The sequence below is a fragment of the Polyodon spathula genome, chromosome 8 (genome assembly GCF_017654505.1).
Source record: "Polyodon spathula isolate WHYD16114869_AA chromosome 8, ASM1765450v1, whole genome shotgun sequence".
Taxonomy (NCBI): Eukaryota; Metazoa; Chordata; class Actinopteri; order Acipenseriformes; family Polyodontidae; genus Polyodon; species Polyodon spathula.
Genome location: NC_054541.1, coordinates 47,433,576 through 47,450,615, shown reverse-complemented (window position 1 = coordinate 47,450,615; position 17,040 = coordinate 47,433,576). Strand labels below are relative to the sequence as shown.

General features: G+C 37.9%; 1 protein-coding gene across 2 annotated transcripts in view; it reads right to left on the bottom strand.

Moving 5' to 3' along the window:
* LOC121320066 (receptor-type tyrosine-protein phosphatase R-like) overlaps window positions 1–13,410 on the bottom strand; it is a 50,841-nt gene extending 37,431 nt beyond the window's left edge. The window contains exons 1-2 of one of the 2 annotated variants that reach the window (XM_041258225.1): window positions 13,033–13,410; window positions 9,872–10,167 (exon numbers count right to left, since the gene is read on the bottom strand). In XM_041258225.1, the coding sequence (XP_041114159.1) occupies window positions 9,872–10,167; window positions 13,033–13,093 (357 nt within the window). In that variant the 5' untranslated portion in view covers window positions 13,094–13,410. The remainder of the gene's footprint in view (window positions 1–9,871; window positions 10,168–13,032) is intronic. The other variant, XM_041258224.1, reaches the window with a different exon arrangement.
* Window positions 13,411–17,040: the final 3,630 nt, after the last annotated feature.

The following is a 17,040-nucleotide window of genomic DNA, read 5'->3' as shown; positions in this document are numbered from 1 at the left end:
ATACATCATATGTAACTGCAAAATAGTCAGTTCAGTTTATAATGTCAGTGTCATTAGGTCCATTCTAACAACAGATACACCGGTCCCACTGCAACATTCTTTCCCCAGTGGATGTAAAATGGTATTTAATGATTGTTGCAGGGGGATAGGTTCAATGTTACACTTTGGTGTACCAGCTGTACTTGGAGAATATATATTGAGGTCACAGTGGTGCTTATAAAGGATGTGCTAATGGAAAGAGAACACAGTGAACCTAATCATTAAGATGCAATATCAACTGCAATGTTCCACACCTGCAGCAAGTAAATGTTTAAGAGCAGGGCCACGTCTTCATCACTCAAAAGAGTGGTTCAATACTTTCACAGGGGAGAGGGCTCCTCCCTAGTGTTGTACCCTTCAGGACAGTCCTGGATGCTGAACAAATTACTTCATTACCACAAAACTGTATGATCAAAGTCAAAGGGTGTACAATTAAAGTAACAGTTTACAGTAAGTGTCTCTAATTACTGTGTATTTACATAGCAGTTACATGTGTACTTATACATAATTACAATGTTATTATGCACAGTGACAATGCACTTAATGTGTACAGTTTGTTGCATGATAGAACCCAAACCCTGTCCCTAACTCTAAACTCTTTTCAGATACAATTGTGCACTAACATATACCGTGCAAAAAGATTTACACATTAAGTGCATTGTAACTATGAATACCATTGTAATTATGTGTAACTACACATGCATTTACTAAGTAACTACTATGTAAACACACAGTTATTAGAGACACACTGTGTAAAGTGTTACCATAATGTTTTACATGTCTCTTAAAAAGTTGTGAAATAGTCCAAAATAGAACAGATTTAAGGTAAAGCATCTAGGATAAAATTTGTTAGCTCAGATTGATAAGCAACCCATTCCAGACTCACTGCTCCTGGGTCTGCTTTCACAGTGCTAGAAAGGTCTAGTAAGTTGCTCTTCTGGAAAGAGCCTGCTTGTTTTAGATAGAGCTGGTCCCTGTATTCTGTGAGAGGCTCCTCTGGGAGACACACTCAGTACCTGTGCCTTCCCATCGGATGGGAGAGAAAGCAAGCACATTGCATGGGGAATAACAAGCAGAGAGAAAATAACATTCAGTAAAGCAGCAAGGCATGCGAGAGAGTCCAAGACAAAACCTCACGAGCATACTACAGTCGTTGCACCTCGAATAAGGAAGCGTTTCAAGTGCAGACTAATCTACTGTATGGAGTAGGCCTAGGAAAAGCAAGCACGGTTTTAAAAAGATGCAAACACAACGCAAGGCAGATCTGTTTAGGATTTTGAGGAAAGGGCTAGAATGAACCCTGAAATCCTCAAAGAAAATTTAAATAAATCAACATATCTTGTGGCCTAATTTGTGTTTTTTTTTTTGTTGCAGATTTACCAACTAAACAATAGCATATCCCTTTAAAGGATGGTGATATATATGGTCCCACTGGAATGGCCTGCATGAGGCATACAGGGATTGACATTCTGAGACACTGCAGGACATGGACCCCAGTCCGGGTGCTAATCACCCTTCCCTCAGACTCAGAGTGATCAGGAGGCAGTAAATCAGCACGCAGCAGCTCTTAACTGGGTTAATGAGGCAGGTCTGTCCAGCTCCCGCAGTGAATGAAAGCGCGGACCGACAGTGATTGGCAAAGACCAGGTATTTATCATTTCATTAGCAAGCTCATTTTTAAAAAGACACTGTATTCCATTAACATATTAAAAGCCGCTAATTGAAAGCAGATTGAGAGGAAACGATGTCTCAGCGTGAGCTGATAAGGTACTAGTTTATTAAAAAGTATATATTAAAAAAAGAAAAGCTATTAGAATCATTCAGAATTCATGCAAACATAATTCATGAAAATATGTTGAGTTGTTTATTTCTGGTAACTTTATTGAGTGCGTTTCTCCTTTCTGAAAAAAAAAAAAAAAAAACCCTTATACAATATGGAACTGCATAATGGGCTGCAATGAAGAACTGCTTGAGCAACTCTGACCTGACCAACCCACCGCTGCACCTGGGCTTAACACACAGGACTAAAGCTTCATGCCATATACAGAGCTGCATTACGGTCTGCGCTGAGAAGCTTAATTTACAAAACATAACATTCTGTCCTGTTCCTGATATTTGCAGACATTTTCAGTGTGACATGCAGTATCTAGTTTCAAGCGCCCACACAACGATAGAGTAGAAAAGTATGATCCTTACATTTTTCATATATAAAAATTGGCCCTTCTTTTATATATTTAAAATATACGGGATATATTTAAAATATATTTTAGTCTGTAATCCATCTATTTATTTTATATGTTGAAAATATATGGTGCATCATATATTTTCATAAGTATATAATCCATATAAAATAAATATATGGATTACAGACTAAATATATATTTTAAATATTTCCCATATATTCTAAATATATAAAAAAAGGGGCCAATTTCGATATATGAAAAATATAAGGATCATACTTTTCTACCATATATAAAACATATATGTTTGTTCCATAATAAATTCTGATTGTGTGAGAGAGCATGGGGAGGGAGGGAGGTTATTAAAGCAAATCTGATCAGGGATATGCCCGCTGCCTAGCAACTTTTACCTGCTGGGTTTCCAAAGGATGTAGGGTCTACCAAATTAGCTCATGAGTGCAACATCATCTATCTCTTTTCAGCAGATACAAACTAATGTGCATGAATCTTTCTATCTTTGCACAAGATTAATCAATATGTTAACTGATTTTCAGAATGCATGCTAAAAATATATGATTCCTCTATGGCTCAATCCAGCGCTCAAACATGTCTTCTCCATAAGTACAGCTGGTATACCAGAGTGTACCCATTAACCTGTCCCCCTGCAACACTCTTCCCTTGGTGCAGGGAAGAAATATATAAGTAAGACAGATTAATGGTGCACCACCTACATGTAGTGAGATGTTTTCAAACCCATGCGATTGTAAATGATTATTTGACCCAGAAATGGGGGAAGGTCACTTGAAAGATTCCACAGTATCTAACATTTCTGCTTGCAACAGCAACAGGCTAAAGTCCTGCTGCCAGGCTGAAGAGTACACACACTTCCAGGTGGAGGCGAATTCATTCGGAGTGCAAATTTCACATCAGCGTCCTGTTTAGAAAATTATTTCCTTTGATCCTCTCAGGGTCCACCACCACTGGTGGAGAGAAGACAAGGTGGCACATATGTGAAGGCGCAACCTTTTACCTCTACAGACCTCGATTCACATCCAACTTTGATCACAAGTGAAAGGCATGTGCTGGTCTCAGTTGAGCCCTCCCTGGGTGGACACTGTACAGACATAGCCCAATTCCACAGTGAAGGCAGCATGTGTTGTCTTTGAGACAAAGTCCTTCAGATAAATCCGGGGCTGTAATTAAATGCATTTCCTTTTTGCACAGCACTGATGCCTGTCCCCCTTCTGATTAATGCTCAACCATTGAAATAGCAAGCCAAAAAGCGCTCTGCCTCAATTAGCTTTTAAGAACCTTTTAGAGAAGAAATTCAACCTAATTGAATCACAGTGTGGCTGTTACTTCTCTGCTGGTGATGTTAACATTAAAGAGAATCTGATTTAGTTCAATTACTCTCCCTGGGCAAAAAGGAACAGCAAAACACCAAAGAGCATGCTCTATGAAAGCAATTATGAATGGGGGAGGAGGGGGGGTGTCAAGCCATGGACGTCCATCACTGTAACACCACCTGGCTGTAAACAAACAGATCAGGCACTGGCTCTGCCCCTTAGGATTGGAAAACAGTCCATACTCAAAGACTCAGCATCCCTTTGTACAGTATATCGAAACGCACAGACGCGTGGAATGTTTGTTGGCAGGTTAATGTAACCTCGCTTCAGGTTTTAGTCTAGGTGTGATAATAGGAGCAGTAGTTTAATTCATCACATTTTAAAACCTGTAATTTGCTGTGAAGATAATAAATGAGCAAATAAATACACATGTTATGTTAAGCACAAAGCGATAGTGGCTGCAACAGTGATTGATTTAATGGAGTTAATACTGTTTTATACATGTTGCAAACCTGCTGTTAGATATATTTAGGTATATGTACTTAATTCCTGAAATGTGCTTAAGAATGATGTAAAAGAAAGAAAGAAAAGGTTTCTTGATGAATTGCTGAGTCATTCCAATGGAGGGTTTAATATTTGACTTTAGCTGTTGGATACTCTAACAAGTTTTTGCTATATTCAGCAATTTGAATATCGCAGTGCTATTTTTCAATATTAAAACCCACCCTGTTCTCCAGTCTGATACCATTTTTTTATAATTGTTTTTTTTAGTAGTTCAATTTTCAAACTTCATACCTGTTCAGGCTGAGACTTACCAGAACCTCAAAACAGCCTCATCAGTTTGTAATGAATCTCCTCCTAGCGGCTGATGAGTTTGACAGCAACATAAGACATGTGCTCACCTCTGGACAGCAGAGCTTGCTGTTTAGTTGAATGGCAAGTCACTCGTCTTTGAACTGTATAATTCCCGTCCAGCCTTTGCCTTCTCGTTCAATTCAAGGCTGAGCTGTCAATTACAAGTCACTATGCAATCACAGACCAGTTTGTTCCAGGGGCATTGTGTTTTAGATTTCATTATATAAAGAGTGGAAAAACATAGTTGTTTTAGTGTTAAATTATTAAGAGGTTATTGAAAAATAGGATCAACAGAAACAGGTTCCTGGAAATGTACTAGTTCTTTCTAAAATGTAATTATAAGACAAGCTGGTCAAGAACACATTTTTAGTTGTAACAGGTGAATGCATATTAGACTATAGAAAAACAGGGCAAACTGCAAATGTGCCACGATAAAAATAGGCAAGGTTTTATTACATTTGGAATCAGTTCAAAAAGTGTTCAGAGCTATAATGTATAACACAATAATAATAATAATAATAATAATAATAATAATAATAATAATAATAATAATAATAATAATAATAATAATGTTTATTTTTATATAGTGCCTTTCATAATGGACCACCATCACAAAGCGCTGTGAACTGTGCATTATATGCAGAGTCACTTATAATAAGACATTGATTTAACATCTCATCTGCAGGATGGAGCACAAGGAGGTTAAGTGACTTGCTCAGGGTCACGCAGTGAGTCAGTCAATGGTAGAGGTGGGATTTGAACCGGTGAACTGCCTCCTTGCATAGCAACCAGAAAGCAAACCAAAACCTGCTAGCAGTATCCTTTAAAAACTCCATGATTCAGTATAGTAGGCGCCATATGCATCACAAATCAGTAATTATCTGTCCAAACCATAAAAAGTTAATTTTATTTGGCAAAGCCTGGCCTTTTGATACTGTAAAAGTGTCCGGTGTTATGCCAAATACTGTCTTTGGAAGAAAATAGTCTCATTTGCATTCAGCGCGCATGCAAATTCATTTGCCTGTCTACTCAGTACAGTTACACAATATATTGCACATTATTAATTTATTATTAAAATTGTGCTGGAGGGACAAGGCCAGGAGACTATTTGGCAGAGACAGTACTTGGCATGACAGCGGAACCCTGTTCGTTTTCATTTCCAGCAATATCAGTGCGGTATTATGTTTACATACAAAGCTGTTTCTCTCTGAAATAACACACTTGTGTTTTGGTAAAAGAGAAGCTATTCAGGTAGTGCGTTGTGTGTTCAGCTTCCAGGATTAACAGGAGAGGGTCCTTCCAGGGGTGCAACATTGAGCTAGGGCACTAGATTCTAGCGCCAGGGTACCGCATATAATGCCAACAACATTAAATTCTGGCACCAGCAGACTTTTTTTTTTAACTCCTTAGCAACCATAGATACTGATAGCTTCTCACTGGTTCTGAACTACTCACATGAGCCCCCAGACTCATCATCATACACAGGAGAGAAGGTTTGTGTCGTGTGGGAAGATTAACTGCAGAAATTGGTCGCAAACATGTCTTCACAGTGCACTTTTACCCAGATATCAATTAAATCAGCAAGGGTTTGTGGGCAATAGTGACTGAACAGGTAACGATAAATGCATTTTACTGTTTTCAAACTTTAACAAATCATGTTTCATATTCACAGGCCTCTTCATTTTACCGCAGAAGTTAAACATATTTCCATGGTTTGAATAGATGCATATAATCACGGATTTATGTTAAAACCAGATCAGTTGTTGCAGCTAATTGTAAATCTAATCCAACAATACAATTCATCAACAATGTGCCCAGCTTTCCTTCTGACTATCGAGTGTAGCTGAATTCATGAGCTCTTGTTTCGTTAATATGTTGAACGTTTGGGCTACTCAGGCCTGCTGTCTTTGATTTCTTAATATTGCAATTTATGTATTATATATAAGCGATTATACATATAAATATACAGCACACGATTGTGTCTAATGCCGTTTATCACTAAAAACCAAATTTCAAAACAACTTGCACCCTTGGGTCCTTATTTCCTGTCATTTATTATTTATGTAACCTTCTACCATGTTTCACTAAAAATAACCCACATGAATACCACGTCGAGCAGTGCCATGAGTAATCTTTGAACAGCATTTTTAACCCAACAAAAATCAATATGGTATAAGGACTCAGACGAGCACTGATGGGTCGAATCGCTTTCTTTGGTTCTGACTGATCCCAGCTATAAGGTGACCAGACCTCCTGGTTTGTCCAGGACCATCCCCTTTTCCTGATGTCCCAACATTTTCCCCCAAAAACTCCTGCTGGTTTTCAACAGCAACAGACAGTACTCCTAAAGTTCTGTAATCATATTAAAATATGCTCCAGAGTAATGCTTTTCACACAGGCCGCTAGAAATGAAAAGTATGCAAAAGCATAGAAATTAAGAGTAAACTAAACTGACACTTGGAATAAAATGTATCTGCAGTGAAAAGGCTGACTCAGAAGTGACGAGCGGAACTTGAAAATGGAAATGATGAGGAAATTGATTTTTAATCCTGGGGAACTATACCACCTACAAAAGGTATAAAGGCTTTTCATATTAAAAAAGTCTATTTTGGGCACAGAACAATGTTCTCCAATGAACCCAGGAAACACACAATTTACAGAAAGCCAATTAGCATGACAATTAATTTAGAAAAAGGCATCCCACACAGTTTGACTAATCAGAGAGCAGCGATCAATCACTTTCATCTTATTTAAACTTCTTTATTCTGAGCAGCTAAATAGGCTGTAGGAAACCATCAAGGGAGATTTATTGCTTTGATGCAGTGCTTTATAATGTAGAAAAACATATTAAAAATGTATTCCCAATCCATGACATTTGCTTAAGCTTTTTATAGCACATAAAAGGGAACACTTAATACATATAAATATTTACAAGAAGCAATTGCAAACAGCCAGGGAAATGAGCATGAAGCATCCTTTAACCAGTAAAGAGGCTGCCCTGTTTATTCAGATTATCTACATAGTCGGGGCTTGCACTGCCAAACACGTCCATCATAACTTTGATATGAGCTTATCACAGACAAACGGCAGGTAGGCTATTTGGCTATTCATAGAGTGTGAGTTGAAATAGAGTTCCTAAAGTCTCTTCGAGCTGTAATAAAGGAATGATGGAAACACATCTAGCCCTTTCCAGCCCTCTATGTTTTCCATTTATATATGTCAATCTAACAGGTATTCCTGGTTCAGTGTCAGCAGTTTTGTACAGGGTTTTTCCTGGAAAAAGGATTGTTCCTGATTAAAGTTTGACAAGTGAGACATCTAGTGGCTGGCTGCGGCAACAGCAATTATCGCAACACCAACTGGATCGAACAGGAGGAAGCAGGGCATGGCATCAGCAGCGGGCTGCTGGGAGCACCGGGATTCTGCCAACCTTTGTTCATTTGCAACCCACCACCTCCCCCATTTATTTTTGCATCCACAGAATTCAAAGACAACTCTACTAATTTAAAAGTGTCTCCTGCTTCCTGGAAGGGACTCACTTCTGGTTCTGTAGCTCAGTTTTATTCTATTGGTCCATCTACAAGCTGGTCATGTGACCTATACAGGAAGTTATTAAAAAACGGGTATGATTGAGTTTGATTGTTTTTTTGTTTTAGTGTGCCCCACATTAAAGGTAAGCACAGGTGGTTCTTACCTTTACTGTTGGGTATATACTTCAGAATTAAGCATCGCAACACCAACCAAAACTGTAAAGCACTCAATAAAGCAAACAATACTAAAAGAAGCTTTGAATAACAAACATTGAGAAGACTTTTTACTGTCTAGTCGAAGCGTTTGTCTTTGGAAGTGTCTTTCAGTGTTTCCAAATACACCCCAAACTCCACAAACACATGGGTTCATTCTACTATCCTCTCAAAGGACTGCAGCTAAGTGATAAACATTAAAGAATGCAAAGTAAATACTGGGGCTTGTGCCAGTTTCCATGTGCTTCTTAAGCAAATCCACCTTCAATTTGCAATGCACTCAGCTTCCATTAGTCAATATGCAGCTGAGCAGGGCTCCCTTAGGGGACAGTGAGGAGGATTGGTCTGTCTCATAACAAACAGAGGCTGCATTTTCATGGAGATGATTTATTATGACTCAGAGAGTTTTCTTAAAGGCAGTGTTTATAATCGTCGCACTGCAGAGGAAATCTCTACTCTGGGAACTGAAGATCCTCGGATGAACCCTTTGCACTAGACAGCTGAAGTGCACAATACACCTGAGCAGCCCGGTCTTATAGCCAAGATTATCAGCTCTTACACTTCACACCCACACCGGTACAAATGCTTGAAGGCAGTAATTACCCAAAATATATCAGAAATTAGCACTGCTGAAATCTGTAGTTGTGACTGCTAAATGTTGTTTGCTCCACTCGTAGTTTAGTGTGTTTAAAAGTAGGCTAGTGATCAAAAAGGGCTTAGGAAATCCATAAAAGCTGTTGGAATGGGAAAAGGTAAGGATAAATAGATCATTTGTGTCTGATTCCAATGCTGTACACTTCTCAGCTTCATGTGGAAGGCAGATTTAAACAACACTGTTTGTTAGACAGCTTGAGTTTAAGTACAAGCATGACACTCATACATACAGATTCACAGGCCCTTTCACATATGGCCAAATCCTGATAATAAGCAGTTCTCTAGTTACATGTAAAGATATATGTGTGACAAACATTGATACTGAAACAGATTATCAAAATCTCTTTTTTTTACCCGAGGATTGTGCTCACAGAGGGGTTTAAAACCAGTGGGTGGTTGTTTTGGGGGAATGCTTCATTATAACAATTTGAAATTGTGCAAGTTTTGTCCCCCCACCATTATGAAGTTGTATACACATTTTCAAATTAATCCATGTATTCTAAAACAAACAAGCATCCCATACAAGAAAATGCAACATTAGTGCACACAGCTATCTTATTTTAAAGAGCAGCTTGAAATGTCATTCTATTTACACATTTCCCAGCCTTGTCTTTTTTTAATGTTCATATAGTGTTTTGGGACCCGATAGCCCAATATTCAGTTACAGGGATGGAGATAAGACTTGCATTGCGTAGAGATTTGATCCATTCATGGCTTTACTATGAGTTTAGTAAGATACACACTAATCAAGCTTGTAGTAAAACCTGGAATAGGTCAAACTGCTATGCAATTATTTTGATCCCTGAGAATGTGGGATATTGTCAGAATGTGTCTTGATATCTGTTTTTACCTTGCTTTGAACTTGATTAACGCTTCTCTGGAGAACTGTAACTTCCAAGCAGAGATCAGCCAAGTTCAAAGACAGTTTAGTCGCAAAATTTGAATGCAATAAGGAAATCTGTTCTGCATTCGGCAGTTAGAAAAGAGAAACGATAAACATCATAAAATCGCAAGTAGGTGAAAAACAAATAGTTTAAAACAAAGAGACACTCACCACAATCAAGTGTTCATCAGATCCAGGTTTGTTTTCAATCTCCAGGTCTTGATCAATTGTGGCGAGCAGACTGATGCTCTGGTCGTGGGATGCTTGCGGAAAGGTGGATTTGACGATCATTGCAGGTCGCAGTTTGCTGATCCTGGCGTGTGAAAGGGAATGGAAAAGGTTTCTCTGACCATCCAGCTCCACACTCTTCTCAATCCCCTCCTCTGCGGGCGGATAGAAGACAAGAGGCCTTTCTGACCTTTGTTGGTGTATCATGAAGAAGTCGTCCTGGTCTCCAGAAAAGCAGCCTGAAATGCATGAACAAAATTTAAACACACTCTTCATTATCTTCTTTATCAAAATATTGAATAGAAATTATTGGGATTGGTTTCCTTTTAACAATTTTACAAAAAACAAAAAAAATATTGAAAAGCGTTTTGACTTTTTCTGAACTTTGAACTGTTTCTCAATGTCCTCAGTGTTGGAATCAGTTGTGCTTTACATTCTGGTGTGATGTGCACTCACTCCCATCATGTGTTCAGTTTTGAAGGATCTGCCACCATTAAGAAATCCTTCAAACTTTATCACATAGGGGTGGAGACCACATCAATCAGTGATATAAGTATGTGAACCAAACCTCATTTTAACATTGAAGACATTGAAAAAGACTTCAAGTCAAAACGATTTTCATTGAATGAGCTCTATTGAGGTGTTATGTTAATAGCAATATAATCAGCATTAGAAAGTACTTGGGTAAAAGATTCCTTTTTTATTTCTTCCTTCTTAAAATTTGATTGCATTGTAGATTTAGTTGCTAAAGTACGACATCAGCATACACCAGGAAAGGAGACAATCAGCTGTCATTCCATACAGTATTTATTCAGGGTTTACAGTGTGGAGAAAGCTAAATAAGTCTGGATCGCTGAGTTTTACTTGAGGTCAGAATACCTTGTTATGCTGTCTCTGTGTTACTGAACAGTGTTTTAATACTGTGCTCTAAGCCAGCATTATCTGTAAGCAATCTCTGCAGCCTGCTGCTGTTAGCATCAGTATGTTTCTGTAAACAAGATACTGCATCTAAGAGCTTGTTATTTGTCATGATATTTTTTTTCATTAACCAGTGTCAGCGTCTGTATAATGAAATGACCTGACATCCTTTTAAAGGCGTGCTTTGTAAAATGAAAGGCATTAACCCAGGTCTCAGCATAATTACACAGGATTTTCCTAAAACCTGTTTCATAAGCGCACTTTCAAAGGTTATACAACATGAACAACAAACCTGAACACCTAGTGAAGAAGCCAGGGCATCAGCTGAGCCAATGCCACTGTAGAATCTAGTGATAGCGTTCCTTTACAACGTGCAGTATGTGCCACTGTTCACTCTATTCAGTATGCAGGACCAGGCTTGCAGCACCTGAGCCAATGAACAGATAGTTTCCTGACCTACATAAGCCCCACCAGTCACATCCATGGTCTTTTACCCAGCATCATATGGCTTCAAAAGCAAGATCAAAGCAAAGGGGAGACAATTTTCACTTTCCACAGCCTGCAAGTCAAAGACTGAATACTAAAATGCAATGACAAATGTGGAAAGTGAGCTCTGATTGTATAAAGAGACAAACATTCCCAAATGCTTCAAAGAGTAGGATTGATTCTTAGAAACAAGACTCTCACTGCATACTTACAAGTATTAAGCTGGGCACAAACATTGTTGCATGCAGCACTCCATAAAGAAGCACAGCCTGTGCAGCATAGAGGAGGCCAGCCTCATGCGATCAATAGGGTGTAGGAACACCATGGGTAACTAGGACTGTGCTAACTTAATGTGGCTTGTCTGCATAGTGTTTCAACCTATGCATATGTATATGTAATTCATGCAGGAATGTTGAAGGATAGAAATAAGCATCTATTCTTCTGAAGACCCATGCCATCAAAGCTTTGCAGCAACAGGGCATTGTGTACTCTTGGGTATGTAAACACCTGCCAACCGAACACCTACTGTCAGCCACCTTGTATATGGTTCTACAAGATGCATCATTTAGAATATGATGCTTCAACATGTATGGTTCAAACTACCATTGAGTTACTGGCTTTTGTTTGAATGTAACCGCAACATAAGTGTATGATGGGCAATCATAGAAATGAAGAATAAGTATGATTTGTTTCTTGTAATTGGGGTAGTCCTGGAGGTGAGAAATTCCACAGATGCCAGGATTTTCAACTACAAATCTATTGGAATGTATCCTGGAGCCTGGTACCCTGTTCATAAGATCACTACAATATTGTGGTGAGTGATTATCTCAATGTTGACTTGTTTTAAACATGATGATTAAACAAAAAATATATGTTTATGGCTTTTGTTCTATTGATTATTATTATTATTATTATTATTATTATTATTATTATTATTATTATTACTTAGCAGCGTAGTTGCTTTTCCTACAAATTGCCCAATTGCTCACCAGACATGTTGAGGACAGTGTCAAAATTTCATTCTAGCAAAGCCATGGAAATGCCAATGGAGAGTACGAGTAAGCTGCTGTCCGTGGTTCTGAAACGCCTGCTTCCAGCAGCCAGACCCCCACCGATTGGAGAGAGGCTTTGATTGGCAACGGAATGACCATTCCTGATCATAAAAATAGCTAAAAAGTTACCTGACAGTGGCTGTTGGGTTGGACTTTTTATTGCTACCAATGTCCTGCTTTTTTCTTTCTCTCTTTTTTTTAAACAATGCATTATTACTTAACGAATAGATATTTAAAAACAAGAACGTACATAAAACACTTGATGCACGAATTATCCTTACCTAACAGAAACTCCTAGACGAATATACACTCACCAAGAAGATACATCTGAAATATATGTTAAACCTGGGTGGGCAATGACTTGTGTCATAAAAACATGCTAGAAATAGAACATGTAGCAATTTGCCGAATGCTATCAGGTTTCACCAACTGAGGTAATTGATTTTAAATTGGAAGTATCTGCCATTTTATAACATTAATAATATCGGACGAGCACTTTTTCCGTGATATGTTTTTTATTTTTATTTTTATAGAGAGTAAACCATTCCCCGAGATCGAAACAAAAACACCCAGAAATCGTTTTAAGGTCGCCATCAGTCACAAAATGCAAAGTCGTTTTCACCTTCCCCAAATAAATGCAACCCTTACCTACAATCTTCAATCGGAACAACACACCCACAACCACCATGAAGCCGCGTCCCCCTTGCATGATGCCGACGGTCAGTGTGTGGATGATGCGTCCTTAAACATTCGCATTAAGAGCGGATTTCTGAACGGCTCGCGTTTTCTTCTTCTTTTTATTCTTTTATTTGTGCAGCTGCCGATGCGATTATAATCCCAGACACCCTACAGAGAATCCAGCGATGTTGTTTTTGCAATGGCGATTCTGCCTTGCATCAATCATACCAATTTACTGTGTCTGGGTGATGCTGGCGCAGCTCGTATATAACTGAGAGTCACCGAGGATAGGCAGTGCTGGTGCATAATTAATATGGGATAGCGCTACTATTGAAAGATACACACACAACTCAAATCGCATGTAGGATGTTTTTTTTTTTTTTTTTTTTCAATAAATAAAACTGCTCACATTGATCCCCGTCCTGCACTGGTAACATGGTGTGTGTGTGTGTGTATATATATATATATATATATATATATATATATATATATATATATATATATATATATATATATATATATACATACACACACACACACACACACACACACACACACACACACACACACACACACACACACACACACACTTTAATTCGTTGTATGGCATAACGGTTGGCTTAAGGTTTGAACTATATGGTTATGTTAATGCTTTTCATTAGGTTACTTGATTACAAAAATCCATGTAACCCATTAATTGCCCCGATAAGTCACGGCTGACTGAATAGTGTCGACCCCTGCCTAATTTACAGCTCACGAGTTGGGCTGAACATAATTGTTTGATTTGAACTCAGGAACGCGACTAGATATTAAAGTTATTATGGGATTCTGATGCAGAACACAGCAATTAAAATAGATCGATTAAACACCTATAAGTTAAGTGCTGTAATTAACAGAGCGTGGGTCCCGTTACTTGGCCTCGCTTTGCACTGTTGCTGCTGTGGGACAACGTCTCACGTAACAGCAGTGAAGCCTCTCCACAGCGCGGCTCAAACTGTGTGAAAGGAACGGCGGTCTTTGGCTTGGGTCCCTAACTGGTGTTTTGTTCCTTCGCAGGTTTAATAGAGTGCAATTAATTGATTAAGAGATGTAGGAAATAAACTACCCCTATGAACAAAGTGATAGTGCTGAAGTGGTGGATTTTCTTTCTTTGTGCAATCTCGTAATAAAACCTGGACAGGATCAAACTGCTATGCAACAGGAACCGTATTGACTTCCCTGTATAATATTAATTATAATGTTCTATTTCCAATGGGGCACCATGTACAGTAACATGACTATCTGAAAGGAGCAAGTAGATAGTTTTGACAGGGAGTGACTGGTTTGTGCAATACTGTCTTGACATCCATTGTTACTTACAAATCCGGAATTTGAGTGGAACAGCTGATGATGAACCTTGCCTGCTTTGTGACTTCCCTGGGAGAGGATAAGCAGCGGTGTGATGCACTTTTACAGCAAGAGAGGCAGGACCACAGCACAGGGGCCAGAGGATATAACCATAAGGTCACACATTCATTCACTTTAATCAAGGGCTTTCCTAGCACTGCTCATTGTTCTGACCAGAAAGAAAGAAAGAAAGAAAGAAAGAAAGAAAGAAAGAAAGAAAGAAAGAAAGAACGAAAGAAAGCATTACAAGGATTAACTAACTTAACAATTAACTAATCATATTTAAACAAAACAAATATATACTGTACCTCAGAGTGAACAAATGAATGAATGGAGCTGCACGAGAAGTATGATTTATGGAATTAAAATCGCCCCTATGAAGTTGCGTCTCCACTTTACACAACTTCCCATATACACACACAATCTGTATTTGCAAAGTACTACCTGTGACGCTGTTAGTCACGTCACACTTTCATTGAATATATTACTGTGAGCTTCTGCGCAATGATTACCTGCCATTAAAAAAATGTTTGAATTTCATTGGAATCTGTTGTTGTATATGTATTTCCCTGTGTTATCATCCCATCCAATTCCTGCTGTCATTTATGGTGCAGCCTCTAAAAGGAGTGTCTGAAAGGTTGCAGCTCAGAGTAGCTATTAGCAAAGGTTCACGCATCTTCCTGTGGTGCTGGTAGATACAATAGCCACAAATAATTGCCTTATACTGGTTACTTTATGCAGCTAAATATTAATGTAGAAGTACTGACCTCTTTTGAGCAGTTCATTTTTTTGTTAAAATACCATATTTCTGTTTTGTTCCCAATGCAAGCTTCTACTGCAACAGGTGCAACCCTTTTTTCAGTTCATGAAGAGACTTAGAGGGCACATTCAATCATTAAACCTCTCAATCAAACTTTCAGACTAGTGAGGATCCCTCCTGCCTAAACACACCACTGCAGAGTGAATATGTGTTGGTAATCATATGAAAGAAAATGTGTTAATGTTAAGCCCGTTTACTGGAGGTGACATTGCCATAAGTAAAGTTTTTAAGGCAACACCACTTGGCCTTAGGCTTAGAATGATTGAATAAAAAGGCATGCACAGGAATGTATGTGCAAGGAGATCTGTGGTAAACCATTAACCACAGTAACCTTGAATAAGAGAGTAGTTAGTTGTCAGATTCGCACATACTCTGAATATATATATATATATATATATATATATATATATATATATATATATATATAATATATATATATATATATATATATATATATATATATATATATATATATATATATATATATATATATATATATATATATATATATATATATATATATATATATATATATATATATATATATATATATATATATATATATATATATATATATATATATACTCTTAAACTCAGTGGAGACATTCAGGAGGGCACAGAGATGTTTCAGACTCCTGTAAGTGGATCGTTCGTGCACTGGGCTTGCAATGTTTCAAGATGACTTTCAAGAATAATCAAGAATAATCAAGAAGCTCACACAGACTCATTCGATTCAAAGTTTTAATGAATCAGAATAGTATTAGTATTGGGTGAAAACTATATTTCCCTTTTAACATCAAAAGACACCCTCCTTAGTAAGTTCGTTTTACTATATGTATAGATGTGGTTTAACAATTAACTGAAACATATTGGATAGAGGCTGCTAGAAGGTTCATAGCAAACTCCTAAGCCTGCAATTATAGAGCCAATTATTTTCACTTAAATCCAGTCTATCAAGAACATAGTCAAAATATAACAGTCCAATTTTAGCTATTTGATGCTTTCAACTAAACTTGACCTCCCTCTGTTTTTATAAAAATCCTGTTCAGACAAGTTCCGAACCACCTGCTTCTCTGTCGAGGTCATCCATCACTAATAGAAGACTCTTCTGTAAGCATTTTCTCAGATGTATGGCATAATATGGGCCTATGCTATGACTCCCTCTCATTTGTTATACTAGGTCTTCATTAATTTCTATGATTTAATGAAGCCGTAGACAGTTCGCCATATACTCCCCTTCATGTACCAGAAGGTATTTTTAAAAAAAGATCAATCACCATAGAAACCTTTGATTTTAAACTGCTGACCAGTAAGTCTAGATTCAATTGCCAAGAGTTATTATCTCCAGTTAGCCCCCATCTGGTACTGTTCCATTTCAAGCAAAGACAAGGTTAACAAACTAATTACATTCTCTTTGACAGATCCTACTACATTCCTTACACAGACTGGCACCATTATGCTTTGATTGAAGTTTTTACTTTAAGCTAATTTCTGCACTATATTCTATTATTTTCCAACTTAACAGTTCTTGTTATAATAAAACATTTACACTTATATTCTGTTTGAATTATTCTAGAATACCTGTGTTTAGCTTAAAGACTATTTTCAGATCAAGCTTACTTCTCTAAATAAAAAACTTGATGCTCGTGTCTGCCTTTCTCCTCAAGGTCATAAGCCTTGGCACCAGTAGCTCAAACTAAGACAAGCTTAGCTCATTTCACAGGTGTTTTTTGGTCAGCGTGACCCCAACCCAGCTCTCTTTTTACTCAGAC